Below are 18,854 nucleotides of genomic sequence, written 5' to 3' on the forward strand. Positions count from 1 at the left end.
CCCTGCTGTGCCCCAGGGGCTGTGTGGCGGGGCAGGGCCTCTGCCGCCTGCCAGGCTCAGCACTCAGCCTGCCTGGGGAGCTGCCCAGGGGCTGCGGGGAGAAGCTGCGGCTGGAAGGAGCCCCCCTGGCACGGCACGGCACGGCACGGCACGGCATGGCAGGGTCCTGCTGCTGCCCAGAGCCTGCTGCCTGGGGCAGGCTGCTCACAGCCCCACACCTCCCCAGGGCACTGCACAGCAGAAATGCCCAGCAAAAGTGACCTGAAGGCAGTGCACTTTTAGAATCTGCTTTATTTTGCTGCCCATGTGCTGAGGCAGAAGGATGGTAATGGAGAAAGAACGTCTGTACTAGAGATTCCTCAAGGATCCCTGAGCGTTGCTGCTGCTCTGAGGCACCTCACACACCTCAGCATACAGACGGTACCGACATCACCTTTGTTGTTTCTTAGGGAATTATTTGACCTTATCCTCACGTCCTGCAGCAGGGACATGTCCCTGGCCTGTGGACTTCTCAGATCAATCCAGGTTCCCTTTTACCTGCTGCTGTAGACCAGGACTGACTGCTGCACAGCCCACAGCACAGCCCCCTGCTTCTTGTGGCACCCTCAGAGCACCAACCAGAGAAAAGACAAGGAGCAGCAGGAACATCATCCTGAAATGCATAAGGCAGTATGTTGTTTGTGTGGTGTTTGTTGAGACATGCAATGGATTTTAGATTAAATTTCGCACAGTCTTTCCTTCGTTTGGACAGGCTCCCTTGCTCCGAGGCAAGAAATGTGTAACAGCAGCTCCATCACCGAGTTCCTCCTCCTGGCATTCGTAGACATGCGCGAGCTGCAGCTCCTGCACTTCACGCTCTTCCTGGGCATCTACCTGGCTGCCCTCCTGGGCAACGGGGTCATCATCACTGCCATAGCCTGCGACCACCGTCTCCACACCCCCATGTACTTCTTCCTCCTCAACCTCGCCCTCCTTGACCTGGGCTCCATCTCCACTTCTGTCCCCAAAGCCATGGCCAATTTCCTCTGGAACACCAGGGCCATTTCCTACCCAGGATGTGCTGCACAGTTCTTTTTGCTAGTCTTTTTGATTTCAGCAGAATTATCTCTTCTCACCATCATGGCCTACGACCGCTACATCGCCATCTGCCAGCCCCTGCACTACGGGACCCTCCTGGGCACCAGAGCCTGTGCCACCATGGCAGCAGCTGCCTGGGGCAGTGGCTTTCTCCATGCTGTGCTGCACACTGCCAATACATTTTCACTGCCTCTCTGCAGTGGCAATTCCCTCAACCAGTTCTTCTGTGAAATCCCCCAGATCCTCAAGCTCTCCTGCTCAGACTCCTACCTAAGGGAAGTTCAAGTTCTTGTGGTTACTGCTTTTCTATTTGGGAGTTGTTTTATTTTCATTGCTCTGTCCTATGTGCATATCTTCAGGGCTGTGCTGAGGATCCCCTCCCAGCAGGGACGGCACAAAGCCTTTTCCACGTGCCTCCCTCACCTGGCTGTGGTCTCCCTCTTTATGAGCACCATCATGTTTGCCCACCTGAAGCCCCCCTCCATATCCTCCCCATCCCTGGACCTGGTGCTGGCAGTCCTGTATGCAGTGGTGCCTCCAGCAGTGAACCCCCTCATCTACAGCATGAGGAACCAGGAGCTCAAGAATGCCATACGGACACTGATGACCAGGTGCTTTTCATAACCAATAAACATTCTTGCCTCTCTTCTTCTGAGAACACCTGAAAACGTTACTCACGATAGGCCATGCCTGCCCTTTTTTCTTGTGTTGCTGGTACTTTCCACTAATATTCTGAGTAATTTTGTTCACTTAGAAATAATATTCTTCATTTTGGTTTTCCATTTAAACCAAATAAAGTAACATTTTTTTCTTATATCGTTCCTCCAGGGCCTTTACTGTAGCTGCACGGACAGTTCCTGTGTGCAGAGGTGGAGGGAAAAAGAGTCGTGGCCCAGCAGTCCAGCCTGGGAGCACCAGCACTGGGTCCATGCAGAGCTGCTCTCCTGCCACTGCCACCCTCTCCTGCTGAGCCCTGCTGGCGGTGTAAGGCCTGGCTGCTCCTGCAGCTTGGTGCCAGTGCTGCTGTGTGGCCATGCTGGGACCGCAGGCAGGGACAGGCAGTGGGCACTTGAGTGACACAGCTGGCCTCCCCCAAGGGAGACATGGGAACAGAAACCCTTTGGTGCTGCTGCCACCTGCAGGCACATCGTACGCACATGGAGAGAGGAACAAGAGCGAGCACAAAGGCCATCAGCTATCCCTAGGGGTGTCATGAAGACCACTGGGGCAGAGTGTCTTCAGGTTCCTTCATCCTGAGAGTAACAACCATGGGGCATCTGCCTGAATAGCACAGAACAGGCCCGGTGGAATGCACCTTCAGAGATCATCTAGTCCAAAGTGCAAGACCTGAATGCAGCTCTGAGATGTGCTTCCTTGCACCTCCGAGGTCCCTGTGCCCATTCCTCATGCCTTGTGGCATCTCAGCGGAGGGCAGAGCAGGGCGATGCACCGCAGGGCTGAGGTGCCTTCCAGCCTCTGGCAGTGGCTGCAGGAGCCAGAGGGACCCTGCAAGTGTGCAGTGCACTGCCCCTGTGTGTGCAAGGCAGGGACCCGTGTCTCTGAAGAGCCCAGTGTGTATGAGCAGTACGTGAGGCCAGCTCGGATGTGGGCACCTCACAGAGCCCTGACATTTCTCTGTGCAGAACTCCAGTAATTACCCCCAGTGTTCCCATGAGATTTCTGTCACCCTCCTTGCACACGTTCATTGCAAATGCCTCTCTCTGACATATCACGCTACCCTGCCTTCTGGACTGGTGGCGACAGCAAACTGGAGGCTCTTGGTGACAGCCAACATGGCTTCACTAGATCGTGCCTGACAAATCTGGTGGCCTTCTACGATGGGCTTACAGCATTGGTGGAGAGGGGAAGAGCAACTCACGTCATGAACCTTGACTTGTGCAAATCATTTGACGCTGTCCCACACCATATCCTTGTCTCTCAATTGGAGAGACGTGGATGTGATGGATGGATCACCTGGTGGGTAAGGAAGTGGCTGCATGGTCACCCTCAAGGAGCTGGAGTCTACAGCTCAATGTCCAAGTGGAGGTCAGTAGAGCGGTGTTCCTCAGGGGCCAGTATTGGGACCAGCACTGTTTTAACACTTTGTCAGTGACACGGACAGTGTGATTGAGTGCAATCTGAGCGAGTATGCTGATGACACCAAGCTGGGTGGTGCAGTCGATACACTGGAGGGAAGGGATGATATGCAGTTGGACCTGGACAGGCTTGAGAGATTTTCCTGTGAGAACCTCATGAGGTTCCCAAAGGCCAAGTGCAAGGTCCTGCAACTGGATTGGGGCAATCGCAAGCACAAGTACCGGCTGGCTGGAGAATGGCTAGAGAGCAGCTCTGAGGAGAAGGACCTGGGGTGTTGGTGGATGAGAAGCTCAACCTGTGCCAGCAATGTGAGTTTGCAGCCCAGAAAGCCAGCTGTATTCTGGGCTGCATCAAAGAAGTTTGGCCCAAAGCTTGAGAGAGGTGATTCTGTCCTTCCACTCCGCTCTCGGGAGACCCCTCCTGGATTACTGCATTCAGCTCTGGGGCCCCGAACTCAAGAAGGACATGGAAGTATTCGAAGGAGTCTAGAAGAGGCCAAAAACATAACAGAGGGGCTGGGGCACCTTTTCAATGAAGACTGGCTGAGAAAGCTGGTTCTCTTCAGCCTGGAGAGACCATATAGCAGCCTTCCAGTACCTAAAGGGGGCCTTTAGGTAATGTTTTAAAACTAAAAGAGGGTACTTTAAAATTAGGTATAAGGAAGACATTCTTTCCTTTGGGGGTGGTGGTCAATCGAACAGGTTGCCCAGAGAAGTTGTGTCTGATCCATCCTTTGCCTCTTTGTGGCCAGAAGCCTCCCGTGCCAAACCAAGCTGGAGACCCCCCCTGCAAAGTTACTGTTTAACCTCATCTTTTCTGCATGGGGCCTCCTCTGCACCACAGAGCCCAATCTCAGCTCCCACTTTGCCACAAGCATTCAGCATGGGCGCTACAGGGCCTAACTCTCCCATGTCCTGCCCTGGCTCTGCCATCCTGCTGGGCAGGGGAGAGGGTGGTGAGAGCAAAGGGATGAATTTGGGTGTGGAACGTGGGGCCTGGCAGAGACAAGGAGTCGAGGGAGAGGACAGGGTAAGGAGGCAAAGGCAGCACGAGCGGTGGTGTTGGTGCGGGGCCACGTTTGTGCCAGGAGCGTGAGTGGGCATCAGGTGGCAGGAGGCGAGGGTGATACTGTAAAAGCCAGTCAAAGGAACTCTCTAAGACTCAATTTGGAGTTTTAGAAAGCAGGCGTTCTTTCATTGAGGTGCTGGACTTAGTGGGGATCACTCCACCTAGTGTGCTTACAGAACTGTTTGAGCTATAGGGGTTATATACAATCAAAACATACATGTTAATCAGATTTCCCCAAAACATATTCATACTATTTCCTGTAACTCATTAAAATCAGTAAATGTCTCTGACCCATGCACATTTGTTTCCACTGGTGGTCTTTCAGGGGTCTCTGGTGGTCATCAGTAGTCTTCCTCACTATGTTCGTTAGTTGAATCCAGTTCTTGTCCATGCTCAAGCCATCTAAATCTTTCTTCTCTTCTTCTTTCATCTTAGGCATGCATACAAAGCTTAGTTGCTTACACATGCAAGGATATACGCATAGCATGAGTTCCTCGCCTAATCTTCTGACACATCCTCTAGGCCTGGGTCAGCTTGCCCTCATTCTGAGATACAAGTCTGGAGGCTCTTATAGATAAAGCTGACTAATTAGTGAGTAAGCTAACATCAGGGATGAAAGTTTCTAAACTTCCTTCTATCTAACAAAACCTAGTAAAGGTTTCACCTACCTGCCAATGAAGCTTTTCAAATTTGATGCCATTGTTCTGTCAAGGAATAGACCTTTTTTCCTTTCAGCTCGCTATCGAGAGGAGGCCAGGAAGCGCCTCCCAAGGCCGCTCCTGCCAGCAGAGTCAAGGCCGTGGCCGAGGGGAGGGGAGGAGGCTGGAAGGGCGGTGGTGAGGTCCCTGCCGCTGTGCGGCCTGGTTGCCCCGCAGGAGATGTGCTGGCCGGCAGGCCTTGTGAGGTCACCCAGCGCGTCACAGAGCACCCAAGGCAGCAGGGATGGCACTGGAGAGGCGGGTGGCAGAGCGCAGCCAGGGGCTGGCTGTGGGTCCCCTCTGCTGCAGCCGCCTGACGGAGCGTGGCAGGAGGAGGGCAGGCAGGGCTCGTGGCAACCACGCTCACGGTTGCCTTGCCACAGGGTGCTGCAGAGCTCGGGCATGGCCACCACAGCCCCAGCCCCTTGCAAGGCACTGCAGCTGCTGGGACAAAGGCAGATCCTGATATAGAGCCAAAAGAAAAGGAGGTCATTGGTGAATAAGCTGAACAAGACTGGACCCAGTACTGACCCCTGGGGGTCACCGGTAGCTACAGGCCTCCAACTTGACTCCACACCACTGAGCACAACCCTCCGAGCTCTGCCATCCACCCAATTATCAATCCACCTCACTGTCCACTCAGGTAGGCCATGCTTCCTGAGCTTGTCTATGAGGATGTTATGGAAAACAGTGTCAAAAGCCTTTCTGAAGTCAAGGTAGACCACATTCACTGCTCTCCCCTCATCTGCCCAGCTAGTCGACTCATCATAGAAGGCTATCAGGTTGGTTAAGCGTGATTTCTCCTTGGGGAATCCATGCTGACCACTCCTGATCAACATATCCTCTACATGCTTGAAGATGACTTCCATGACCAGGTTCTGTTGCGGTACATTTCAGAATGTGCAGTTTCTTGTGAAACTCTTGGATTTGGTGAATAAATGTCATTGCATTTTCCAAGGAGAAGAGAGCCTCTCTTTCCCACCTTGTGATGCTCTGCATCAGGGGCAGAACAGCTCCATACATGACAGCAGGCTTGGACCGGACTGCAGGAAGAGCAACCAGGAGGAAAAGAGCCTGGGCACAACCAGGGATGCCATATGAGCCGGCAGTGCTAAACACGGATATGGTCATGTCCACACTGGGCTGCACTAGGAGGAGTGTGTCCACCCAGGCAAGGCACTTCTCATCTTCCATGACTCCACACTGGTGTGGCCCTAACTGGAAGAGTCTTTCCCAGTATGAGGCTCCTTTTCTGAAGGAATAGTGAGGAATGGAGAGGGTTCACAGGAGGTGTGCCAAGACAGGGCTAGGGGTCATGCGTGTGGAGGCTGAGAGCCCTGCGCTTCCTAGGCCTGCTGAAGCTCAGGCTCAGGGCACTCTTGTAGGAGCTCCTGAGAGCTGGAAATCTGCTTTCAGAGATGATGGCCCATTTTGGGTAGGGAGAAAGAACGTGAGAAAGGAAAGCCACCACAATCTGCCGTTTTGGAGGTCCAGCATGGTGATGAGCAGAAAGAAATGGCACTCCAAGGGCAGTGCTGTGGTGACTGCCAGGGAGTCTGGATCAGCCCATGGCTTTGTGTTTCAAGTCAAAGACAGTGAGCACAAGCAGTTCCTAGTATGGGTAGGGAGATGCTGCGGTGGGGAAGCAGGTTGGATGTCCCCAGGCTGCAGGGAAAATGGTTCAGGCATGGGGCAGGATACGACAACCTGTGGGGAGACGTCCAAGGGCACTGACAGGGCTGGAAGGCCCTGACAGAGCAGAGGTCTTTGTCCCCTTGGCTCTGACTGCTGTCTCTGCCACTGGGACCCAGGAGACGACACATTGTGCTCCTGGCACTGAAACCATGTGGCCTCCCTGCAGCCCTGTGCACTGGTGTTGTACTGTTGTCCTTTAGCTGCCATCACACAGCCCAGATCCCCCTGCCCCTTGAAGAGCAGCATGAGGGACAGAAGCTCTCTTCCCAGAGCTGGGTGTCAGGCCTTGGTGTTTGCTTTGATAAAACACATGAAGGTTTTGCTCGGCATCAGGGCCACCTTTACTTTGCCTTTGCCTGCCTGTCGTCACTGCCTCCCATTTCCTTCTCTAACAGGTCCGTGGGGGAGCTGTGGTGGTAATGGCCCCCAGTGGGACCAATTAACACTCCCAGAAACTTCAGCATTTCTTCTGGCCTTCCCTTCTTGTGCGCCCGGCGCTATCTCCTCTCAGGACCAGAGGTCCACGGACTCAGCACCAAATACACCCTGGGGCTCAGTACAATGCAGAGAGCCCTCCTGTGCCCTCTTTCTGCCCAGCAGTTCCTTCAAGGCTTCAGGGCTTGTACATCTAAGTGGGGAGATTTCGGGACGGTAGCGAATGAGGCAGATTTCAATGAACAGTTGATAACAAGAGAGTTTTCCCTTCAGGTTGGATTCTTTCTTGATGTATTTCAATTCCCTGCCCTCTCCCTTTGCTATTGATCCAGAGGGTCTCCTAAGGAGGCCTGGTCAGCTTGGAAAAGCGGTCCCTTGAGGCCAGACAGTCTGTGGGCAACCTTGCTCCTCACCTCCCCAGCCCCACCATTTCTCTCAGGAGCCACCTGGGACTTGCAGCACTTCTCCTCCCATCAGACTTCTCCAGTCGGGGCTGCAGCTGCATGTTACAGCTCCTTTGCACCAACTCCCAGACCTTTTCCCCACAGAACTGCCTGCACGCAGGCACAGAAGGATTGCTCCCCATTGAAAACCAACCAAAGGTAAGTGTGATGCAGTTCAGTAAACAGTAAAACACTCTCCTCAGCTGTGTGCCCAGTGCAAGCTGCAGCTACTGACAGTCACCTTCCACAAGGGATGGCCATACAAGAACTGTTTCAGACAGAGTGTTTGAGGTGATGAACATGCGCTCTTTTTTAAATTTTATGTATTTATTTTTATTTTCTTTCCTATGTTGGAATAGTTTGTTCACCCTTCCAGGCAGACCTTGCTAGGTTCAGAGGCCCCTCTGTACTGGGGCTGGGAGCTGTCAAGAGGACCTGTGGGAGACCGGAGGCCCTCAGGAGCTGCAAGTGGAGGCTGGGCAGCGTGTCTCAGATCATCAACACTGGCCATTATTAACTATTAAAACAAAGGAAAACAAAATCACAAAAATTGTAAAAGCAGAAATGTGCATCAATCATAAACTATCAATACTTTAGAAGTTTGCCTTTATTTCTGTTTAGTTTTGTTTTCTTTGTTTTTTTAATTTTTATTGACATTTCAAAACATTTCTAGTATTGTTAGGCCAACACCATTAAATAAGATCATTCTACATCTTGTACAAAGCCCTATGGCCCGCCACCCCCTTGCCCCCCCAAATCTTATCTGCCCATGCAAGGTCCATGACGATTCACAGTCTTTGCAGAAAAGTAAGTAACACTGAGATTTTGACCTCGCTGCACAGATGGAGGAAATCAAGGCCATGAACCTGCATGCAATATTCATTTTTCCAGGTGAAAGGAAAGTGTGGCAAAAGTAGAAACGATGCTCAGCTGTCCTTTAGGGCCAGGACAGAGTATGCATTCCCTTCAGACAGGTGAAGAGACGGAGTTCACCTGCCTGGCTTTAGATGGTCCCCTACAGCACAGGAGGATTCAGGCCCCACAGCATCTCCTCTGTCGCCAGCAGAAATTGGGCCTGAGGTCAAAGGACCACAAGGCATGTTGTCAGGGACCTCAGGAGGCCTGCAGCCCAAGTTGTCACAAGCACAGCCAGAACAGGCTGTTCAAGGCATGATCCTGTTGCATTTTGCAAAACCAGCAAAGATGGAGACTGCACAGCCTCCAGGTGACGCCTGGCTGAGCTCATGGTGAAAAGGCTTTTTGCCTTCTCTCCAGCCTGAAGCTCTCCTCTTTCAGCTTCACAGCTGTTGTCTTTTGTCCTCCCACCCTGAACCCAGCTGAAGATCCTGGCTCTGCATCCTCCACAACCCCCTCAGAGCTACAGCCAGAGGAGGTCCCCCTCATCCTGCCCTTCTCCAGGCTGGACAAGCCCAGCACCCTCAGCCTCTCCTCACAGGCAGAGTGCTCAAGAGCATCTTGGGGGCCCTGTGCCAAACCCGCTGCAGCTTGCTGACATCCCTCCTGTCCTGGGGACCCAAAATCTGGATGCCGTCTTCCGGATCATCCCTTCCCTGTATCCCCTGGCCTTTCCCGGCTCACACAGCCCAGGATGCTGCTGGCTGTCCTTGCTTGGTACAATTCCGTTGTTATTATTCTCCCTTCCTTTTCTGTCCCCTTCAACAATTTTCACCTCAACCGACAATTTCTTTCCCTTTTCTGGTTCTCTCCCATATCCCTGAGCTCAGAGGAGAGGGAGCTTTTTGGCAAAGACTAAGGCAAGAAGAACGCACTGAGTCCCTCAGCCCCATCTGTGCCCGCTGCTATGAAATGACCTCTGGCACTGAGGAGACGTGGCGGGGTGCCTCCCATGACTGGCGTGTTGGAATGGAAGGTACACCGACTCTTTAGGAAGGACAGGCTAAGGACACGAGGAGGGGGCATCGCCCTCCCTGTCAATGAGCAGCTGGAGTGCCTGGAGCTCTGCCTGGGGACGGATGTGCCTTAGGGAGGTTCTTGGGTGCCCCTGTAATGCTTTTATACCCCAGGGAGGTTCCTAGTGCTCCAGAGAAAGCCTTGGATGCTCTGTGGAGATGCTTTCGGTTCCCAGAGACATATCTGTGTACCCCAGGGAGGTTTTAGTGAACCATGGGGAGGGGCTGAGGTCCCCATGGGGGATCTCGACTATCCCTTGAGGTGCTTGTGTATCTTGGGGAGATGGTTCTGAGTTCCGTGTCAAGACTTGGGTGTCCAGGGCAATCTTTGTTTGTACCAGGAGGTGCTTGCGTGCCCTGGGGAGATGTTACAATGCTCAAAGGAGATGCCTGGGTGCCCCGGGGGCATGTCTGAGTGCTCCAGGGACACGCCTGGGTGCCACAGTGAGTGCGTTATTGCTCCAAATAGATGCTTGGGTGTTCTCAGAATGTACTTGGATGCCTTTGGGAGACGCTTGTGCGATCTGGGAATTTCTTGAGTTCATAAGGGATTGCTTGCACACCCCAGGGACAGGCTTTGTCATCAATGGGAGGAACCTGGGTGTCCCACAAAAGTGCATGGATGCTTTGTGGAGATGCTTGGGTGCTCCAGAGAGATTCTCATGCGCTCAAGGAAGGTTGTCTGGGTCAAGCAAGGAGATGCTAGTGTGCCCTGGAAAAATGCTTGGGGATTCCAAGGGGATCCTTGGGTCCTCCAGGATAGTGCTTGTGTTCCCCAGGGAGATGCTTGTCAGGTTTGTCCAAGGAGGTACTTCATTGCTGTGTGGAGATGCTTGGGTCCTGCAAGGATTTTCTTGGGTGCCCCATGGAGATGCTTGGGTGCCCACGGTTGATGCTACTCTTCCACAGAGAGGTGCTTGGGTCTTCCAAGAAGGTATTAGATAGAAGTATGGAGATGCTTGGGTGCTTGAAGGATATTCTTCTTATTTAGGGTAGATTCTTGAATGCTCTACGTAGGTGCCTGATATCTCCAAGGAGGTGCTTATGTGCCCTGTCACGATGCGTGGGTGCCCACGGGGACATATTATGACCCTTCTAGGTGCTTGTGCACCACATGGAAGCTCTTGGGTGCCAAGGGAGGTGCTTCCCATCTCCAGTGAGATATTTGTGTGCCCCAGGTGGTTTTTTGGAGCCCTGGGGAGATGCTTGGGTTCTCCACTCAGATGTAGGAGTGCGGTGGGAAGACCCTTGGGTACTGCCATGAGGTGCTTGAGTGTTCCAGGGAGGTGCTTGTGTGCTGCAGGGAGATGCTTGGGTGACCTGGGGAGAATTTGGATGCTCCAGAGAGGTGTTTGTGTGCCTCAGGGATATGTTTATGTGCTCTGGGGAGAAGCTTGTTTGACCTGGGAGTATTCTTGGGCTCTCTAGGAAGCTGTTCAGTTCCTCTGAGAAGACACTCGGAAGCCCCAGGAGGTGGTTGGGTACTGCAGAGAGCAGTTTGTGTGGTGCAGGGAGGTGCTGGAGTGCTCCACTTGTGCTGCTGAGTCCCTTAGAGAGCTGCTTGGTTGCCCCTGTGAGATTCTAGGGTGACTCTGGATGAAATTCTGACTCACAAGCAGGTGATTCCGGTCCCCAGCAAGGTGCTTGGTTGTCCCAGGAGGTGCTTGTGTACCATGAGAAAAAGCTTACAGACCCCGAGGAACTCCTTGGGTGCTCCAGGAAGGTGTTTGGATTCTCCAGGGAGATGCTTGTGTACCCAGGGAGATGTTTGGCTTACCCAGGGCGATGTGTGGTTTCTCCAGAGAGGTGCTTCATTGCTGGAGGGAGATTCTTGGCTGCTTGAAAGATATTCTTGGGTGGCCTTTGCAGGTCCTTGGGCACCTACAGGTGTTGATCTGGTTGCCCAGGGAGGTGTTTGGTATACGAAGGAGATGCTCTCAAGCATATCCTTAGGGCACCTAAACACCTCACTGGAACACCAAAGCCTCTCTTTGTATTATCCAAAAATCTCCCCAGGGAAGCCAAGCACCTCCCTGGAACACTCAAGCACCTCATGGCAGTACCCAGGAATCTCAAACCCACACTCCTACATCTGAGTGGAGAACCCAAGCATCTCCACAGGGCTCCATACCACCACCTGGGGCACACAGACATCTCACTGGAGATGGGAAGCACCTCCCTTGGCACCCAACAGCTTCCATGGGGTGCACAAGACTCTCCTTAGGTCATTCAAGTATGTCCCCGTGGGCACCCCAGGGAACATCAGCATTTTCCTTGTGGACCCAGGCATCTCCTTCTAGTACTCAAGCATCTCACTGCGGATGCACTGAAAAATTGTCCCAGACCACTAAAGGGTTGTTTAGAAAAGTCAAGAAAATACCAAGAGTACTTAAGCATCTCCCCAGGGAACCAAGGTACATCCTTCAAGCACCCGAATACCTCTCAAGCATCTCCCCAGAGAATGCAAGCAGATTTACTGAGGAACAAATGCACTCACTGGAGCACTCCAAGATCAGTCCAGCGCACCCCAGCACCTCTGGGGAAAAGAAGGCACCAACCAGGAGCACCCAAGCAGCTCCCTGCAGCACCTGACTGTCTCCCTGGACACACAAGGATCTCCCTGGAGCATGCAATCTTTAAGAGCCAGGCTCCTGCCCTGGAGCACCCAAGCACCTCTCGGGGAACACAAGCACCTCTTTGGGCACCTGAGCATATCCCCAGGAAAACCAAGCACCTCCTGATCATCTCCCCACGGTTTGTCCAGGGAAGACCTTGGATGGACCTCCCTGGAGGACCCTCAAATATATCCTGGGAACAACAGCGTCTTTCTGAACCACTGAAGCAACTTGGAAAAAAAAATTCCAGGAAGCCAAGCATTCCATTGGAGCTCCAACGAATGCCCCCGGGGCAAACTCCCTGGATCAGCCCTGAAGAACCTTGGAGGAGACAAGGATTTCCCTGGGCACGTCAGGCCCTTCCCAGGTTACTCAGGAACCTCCCTGGAGCACCCTGGAATCTTCCTGGGGCAACCAAGGAGATCCTTTGAGAATCCAAGCATTTTCCTGTGTCACCCCGGCATCTCCACTGAATACCCATTGAGTCCATCTTTCAGGGAACACAGAGATCTTCCTCGGTAACGCAGGCATCTCTGGTGTATCCTCGGAGAACAAAAGCATCTCAGCATTTCAGTAGCCAAAAAGCACACTTTCCATCAAAGCACCTCTCTTGGGAAAACAAGCATCTCCCTAGGGAACAGAAGCATCCTTCTGGAGGAACCAAGCATCTCTGCACAGCACTCAAGCCTCTCCCTGGAGCTACACAGTTCCTCCCCAGGCACATTGCTTTGGAACACCAATGGAAACATTTGGAGCTCCCTGCAGCCATTTCTTTAAGCATCATTGCAGGGCACACAAGCATGAACATTTTAGGGACCCAAGCATTCCATAGGAGGAGCGAAGCGTATCCTCAGGTACCCAGGGATATTCCTGAGGAACCAAGCACCACCCCAGAGAACCCAGGCATCTTCCTGAGTCACTCCAGCAGCACCAATGAGCATCCACTGAGTACCACCTCTCAGGAAACGCCAAGATCTTCCTGGGCAGCCCAAGCACCTCCCTTGGAAACACAAGCACGTCCATGGGGATCACAAGCATCTCATGCCAGTAGCCAAGCATCACACTCACCATCAAAGCATCTCTCTGTGGAGAGCGGGCATCTCCCAAGGGAACAGAAGCATCCTGCGGGACAAACCAAGCATCTTACTGGACACGGAAGGAACTCCCTGGGGCAGCAATGAATGGCCCCTGGGAACTCCAACATTGTTCAGGACATGCCAAGGATTTCCCCAAGAAACCCAAGGGTCACCCTGGAGCACGCAAGCCTTTCCCTGGAGCTCCAAAGAAACTCCCAGGAACACAGCTCTGTCCCTGAGGCAACAAACATTCTCCCCAGGGAACCCAAGCTTCTTTTTGGAGGACACAGGCACCTCCCCACGGCTCTCACGCACCTCACTGGAGCACAGAGAATTTGCACTGTCTAAACCTCTCACCTCCTGATGCACTCCAACACCGCCCAAAGGCAGACAAGCATTACTTTGAACCACCCACAGACCTAAAGAGAGAAGCCAAGCACCTCCTTGGTAGAGCCAAGCACCTGCCTGGGGAACGGTAGCATCACTCGTGGGTGCTCAAGCATCTGCATAGGTCACCCCTGAACGTCTTCTGAGCACCCAGGAATCTCCCTCCAGCAATGAAGCACCTCTCTGGAGAAACTATCCGTGGGCCTGGGTCAGCCAACATCTCCCCGGGTACACAAGCATCTCCCTGGGGAAGCATTTTCCCATGGCACCCAAGCACCACCTGGGGGACCCAAGCACGTCCTTGGGGACCACAAGCACCTGCCTCGGGGCCACATGTACCCCCAGGTGCACACAGACCTCTCACAGGGGCACCCAAGCACATCCCTAAGGCACAGCACAACACACTTGGAGCACTCAGGCATAGCCCTTGAGAATGCAAGCGGCTCTCTGCAGTACCCAAGCACCTCTTGGGGCATCCAAGTGTCCCCTAGGGGAAGAGGAACATCTTCCTAGAGAGCCCAACGATGTTCCCAGGGCACACAAGTATCTCCTCAGGGCAAATAAGCATATCCCTGGGACACACAAACACCTCCCGGGAGCACCCAAAGTTCTCCCCAGTCACCCAAGCGTCTCCCTGCAGCACACAAGCACCTCCCTGGAACACCCAAGCACCTCATGGCAGTACCTAAGAATCTCCCCAGCACACTCCTGCATCTGAGTGGAGAATTCAACCATCTCCCCAGGGCTCCATACCACCACCTGGGGCACACAAACTTCTCACTAGACATGGGAAGCACCTCCCTTAGCACCCAAGAGCTTGCATGGGGTGCACAAGCACCTGCCACAGTCATTTAAGTATGTCCCCGTGGGCACCCGGGCATCCCCCAGGGGACACAAACACCAACGTGCAGGAACCAAGCATCTCCCCACAGCCCTCCAGCATCTCCCTGGAGCCAAGCATCACACAGAAAGCACCCAACCATCTCCCTGGAGCACCCAAAATCCTCCCTGGAGAAACAGAGCTTTGCCCTGGATCAAACAAACCTCTCCCTCGGGCACACAAGCATATCTCCTAGGGTACACAAGCATCCCCAGATAGCACTCAAGCCTTTCTCTGCAGCCACCAAGAAACTTTCAGGATCACCAGTCCATCCTCCTGGGACAGTCAGGAAACTCCCTGCATCACCCAGGTGTCTTCTTGCAGAAACCAAGCATCTCCCTGCACACCCAGGGAGCATCTGGATAGAGCAGCTAAGCAGCCTGGGGAGCAGCCAGAATATTCTTGGGATAGCGAAGAATCTCCATGGAGCAAGAAAGCATCTCCTGAGGCACCCAGGCATCTCAGGGGAGCACACAAGCATCTCCTCTGCACTCACCAGCACACCCTTCAAGTTTCCTGGGCCATTCAGGCTCACACTGCGGTTCAGCCCCTGCTCCATCGCGCACTCACCTCCCTGCCCTGCCCTGCTCCGCCCTCGGAGCTGCTGCCAGGGGCTTCCATCCCCACTGGGGCCTGCCCGCAACCCTGGCCCTTTAGCCCAGCTGGGCTGCCGTGTCACGACCCCACTGTGACACCTGGGTGACACAGCCACCGCTGCCCCCTGCCCACTGTGACACCTGGGTGACACAGCCACCGCTGCCCCCCTGCCCACTGGGCACCACTCAATATTTATTTCTTTGGACTCACAGCTTTGTCAGTGACACAAAATGGGTCAGATTCACCTCCAAGAAAAATATTGCCGGCATCTTCCATAAACTTCACAGGTAATGAATACCAAATAATTCTTGAAGTTTTAATCAAAAGTGTTGGTGTTCTTATTTCTTTCTTTCCTTCTTGTCCATGTTTAGCAAGTTTTCCTTTTCTTCTTAAAGGTCCAAACATATGTCTTTCTCCTTCTCTAGTTTGGAAAGCTCTCATAAAAAGAGATCTTCTATTTCCAGCTGCTTGCTCTACTCTTCTGTTAAGAGGAATCCTCCTGGTTTGTGTCTTGTCCTTGTGTCTGGGTTTGCTTGGCCAGCTTTGTGTCTCAGCACTTCTGCTGAGCATTCACAAGCTCCGTTGCCCTTCTTTTGCACAAGGCAAAGCAGAGGACTTGAGGTGAGCAGCCTTGGGCCTGCTGAGGGACCTGCTTGGAGGATTCCTTTGGGATATGGTCCCCCTCCCTGCAGAGAGGAGGGGTGCAGGGAGATGGTTGATGTTTGAGCATCGACTGATAGAATGGACTGGCTTGGAAGGGACATTCCAGGTCATCTAATTCCAACCTCCCTGGTATGGGCAGGGACACCTTCCACTAGACGAGCTTGCTCAAAGCCCCATCCAACCTGCCCTTGAACACTTTCTGGGATGGGGCATCCACAGTTTCCCTGGTAAACCTCTTCCTAGGACTCACCAGCCTGATAAGAAGAGAATTTCTTCCTCATACCTCATCTAAATGTACCCTTCCTAAAGATTCAAACCATTGCTCCCTCCTTGGTCTATCATCTCCTTGTCAAGCTCATGAACGGTCCAACCTGACACACGGGAAGTAAGCCAAGTGGCAGGAGGCTGGCACGAATGAGAAAGGAACTCCTGACCAAAATCAACAGGAGGAGGAGGTAGATAAACAGCGGGAGCTTGCTGCCTCCCAGCATCAAAGGCTCAGTGATTCTGAACAGGAGACTCGTTACGGTTTGTGAGTTTAGGAAATGGGAGGGGACTGTGGGGCAAGCTCCTGGCTAGACAGAGGGTCCAAGTCCAGCTGCTGGAGGGATCCATTTTGTCCGTGTGTCTGTACAGGTATATGTTTTCCCAGAATATACCCTAGCAGAGAACAAGCCCAACACACATTCCCTCTGGTCCTGGCTTTGCTTGCTTTGTAGTGTCATTGGGTGTTTCAGAGATGGTTCTCATGGTAATTCTTGCCTGGGTCTCCACTAAACAAGTACCTCCCTTAGTGCCTGTAGAGTCCTGACACTCCTCACGCTGTTATCGTGTGAGAGTCACCACCATCAGGGTGAGCCATCGGCACCCAACCATGAACAGGAGACAAAAGGGAGCTTCAGGGCAGGGGGACCTTGGGAATGTCCAGCCTTCAGCCAGCAGAAACCCCCTGGAGGTGGCAAGGAGACGTGGCCAGTGCTGCACGTGGGGCAGAATACCTGCATCCATCAGGGCAGGGTTGGACATGAGCAGCTGAGGGGGGACCCTGAGGAGAAGGCGTGGGTGCTACGAGGACACCATAGGAGCCAGTGGGACATGCTGAGAGGGAGCAAGGCCAGCTCCTTACGGGGCTGCACTAGAGGCAGCGGGGGCCACCCAGACCACTTGGGTTATTGTCCCCCTCAACTCAGTGCTGCTGTAGCTACCTCTGGAGCAGGGTGGCCCAGGCTGAGGGACCTGGGCTTCTTTGGCCCTGTGTCGTGCAGGCTCTGGGCAGTAGAGAAGTAGGCTGAGACTGCTCGAGGGGTGGTTGCAGTGATGGTGGAGTTTTTCGTCTTTGTCCGAAAGAACATGGGAAAGAAAGGACATCACAAAATTCAGATTCAGGGTGGTGAGATGGGGGTATGAGGTGAAATGCTTCTTGAAGAGCAGAACTGTGGTGCAAGACGTCACCCAGAGGGTGTCAGGATCAGCCCCTGGCTTTGTGTTTCATAGATTACTGAGGGCAGATGGAGAGACATCAGTCAAGGCAGGGAGGTGCTCAGGTGAGAGCAAGGTGGGGAAGCAAGGTGGATATCTAAGTCCGGCAGGGAAACAGGTGCAGACACGCAACAGCACAGCACAGCTTGTGACGGTTATTGTCAAGGATCCTTTGGAAGATGAAAGCCCCTGACAGAGCCAACAGCTTTGTCTGCTGGGCTCTGGCTCTTTTCTCTGTCAGTGAGACCTATGAGGAGACACCTCATCCTTACAGCATTAGGGTCTCAATGCCTCCTCATCCCCCTCCAGGAGCCTAGGAGATGTCCTCCTGTAGCCTTGTACTTGGCACTGCCCTTACCCACTGTGCACTGACCCAGAAAGAGCCCTAAACCGCGCTGGAGGGACAGGATCTCCCTTCCCAGAGGCTGGGGTCGGGGCCCGACTGTTGGACTTCATGGGCACATCAAGGTTTCCTCAGCACCAGGGCCACCTTTCCTGGGCCTTGGTCTCCCCGTCATCACTGCCTACACTTTTCTGCTCTAACAAGTCCATGGGGAGGCTTTGTCAGTAATGTCCCTCAGTGGCACCGTTAACACTGGGAGAGGCTTTGCAGTTTGCATCAGACTTGGACTACTTGAGAAGCTGCTTCAGCCACCCACGAGCAGCTCCTGTGCCAGGCGCAGCAGGGCTGGAGGCACTGCGTGCAGCTGGCATGGGGAGAGGAGAGGAGAGGGAGAGAGGTTCAGGGCAGCCTGGCATAGAAAGGCAGGGGAGAGCTGGCAGAGGGAGAAATCCTCACAGCCACCTCCACACGGTAAGTGTCTGGGTGCAGGGCAATGCCGCTGCGCACCCTGCCAGGCTCTCCTGCAGCTGGCACAGCCCTCAGGCGATGGCAGCTGTCAGGAGGACGCTCGGTGTTGGAGTTGAAGGGCACGCAGGGCTTGTGTGCTGCAGGGCCAGCGTGCAGGGCCCGAGGGCTCTGTTCTCTTGGGGCCAGCTGCAGGCTGTGCAGCCGGGGGTGCAGGCAGGGGTGCCCAGGGCTGTGGTGCAGAGCAGGGTCCCTGCTGTGCCCCAGGGGCTGTGTGGCGGGGCAGGGCCTCTGCCGCCTGCCAGGTTCAGCACTCAGCCTGCCCAGGGAGCTGCCCAGGGGCTGTGGGGAGAAGCTGCGGCTGGAAGGAGCCCCCCTGGCACGGCACGGCACGGCATGGCAGGGCAGGGTCTTGCTGCTGCCCAGAGCCTGCTGCCTGGGGCAGGCTGCTCACAGCCCCACACCTCCCCAGGGCACTGCACAGCAGAAATGCCCAGCAAAAGTGACCTGAAGGCAGTGCACTTTTAGAATCTGCTTTATTTTGCTGCCCATGTGCTGAGGCAGAAGGATGGTAATGGAGAAAGAACGTCTGTACTAGAGATTCCTCAAGGATCCCTGAGCGTTGCTGCTGCTCTGAGGCACCTCACACACCTCAGCATACAGACGGTACCGACATCACCTTTGTTGTTTCTTAGGGAATTATTTGACCTTATCCTCACGTCCTGCAGCAGGGACATGTCCCTGGCCTGTGGACTTCTCAGATCAATCCAGGTTCCCTTTTACCTGCTGCTGTAGACCAGGACTGACTGCTGCACAGCCCACAGCACAGCCCCCTGCTTCTTGTGGCACCCTCAGAGCACCAACCAGAGAAAAGACAAGGAGCAGCAGGAACATCATCCTGAAAT

The 18,854-nt window shown here is 53.8% G+C and overlaps 1 protein-coding gene across 1 annotated transcript; it reads left to right on the plus strand.

Moving 5' to 3' along the window:
- The first annotated feature begins 660 nt into the window (after positions 1 to 660).
- On the plus strand, positions 661 to 1,880 carry LOC310890467 (olfactory receptor 14C36-like). Its single transcript, XM_083852822.1, has one exon. It carries the CDS (start codon positions 775 to 777, stop codon positions 1,699 to 1,701), a length of 927 nt encoding a protein of 308 aa, XP_083708948.1. The 5' UTR covers positions 661 to 774; the 3' UTR covers positions 1,702 to 1,880.
- The last annotated feature ends 16,974 nt before the right edge of the window (positions 1,881 to 18,854 follow it).

The sequence above is a fragment of the Anser anser genome (genome assembly GCF_964211835.1).
Source record: "Anser anser genome assembly, contig: HAP1_SCAFFOLD_51, whole genome shotgun sequence".
NCBI lineage: Eukaryota > Metazoa > Chordata > Aves > Anseriformes > Anatidae > Anser > Anser anser.

Excerpts from the sequence above, each read along its gene's own strand:
- LOC310890467 (XM_083852822.1), top strand. The coding sequence starts at position 775 with ATGTGTAACAGCAGCTCCATCACCGAGTTCCTCCTCCTGGCATTCGTA.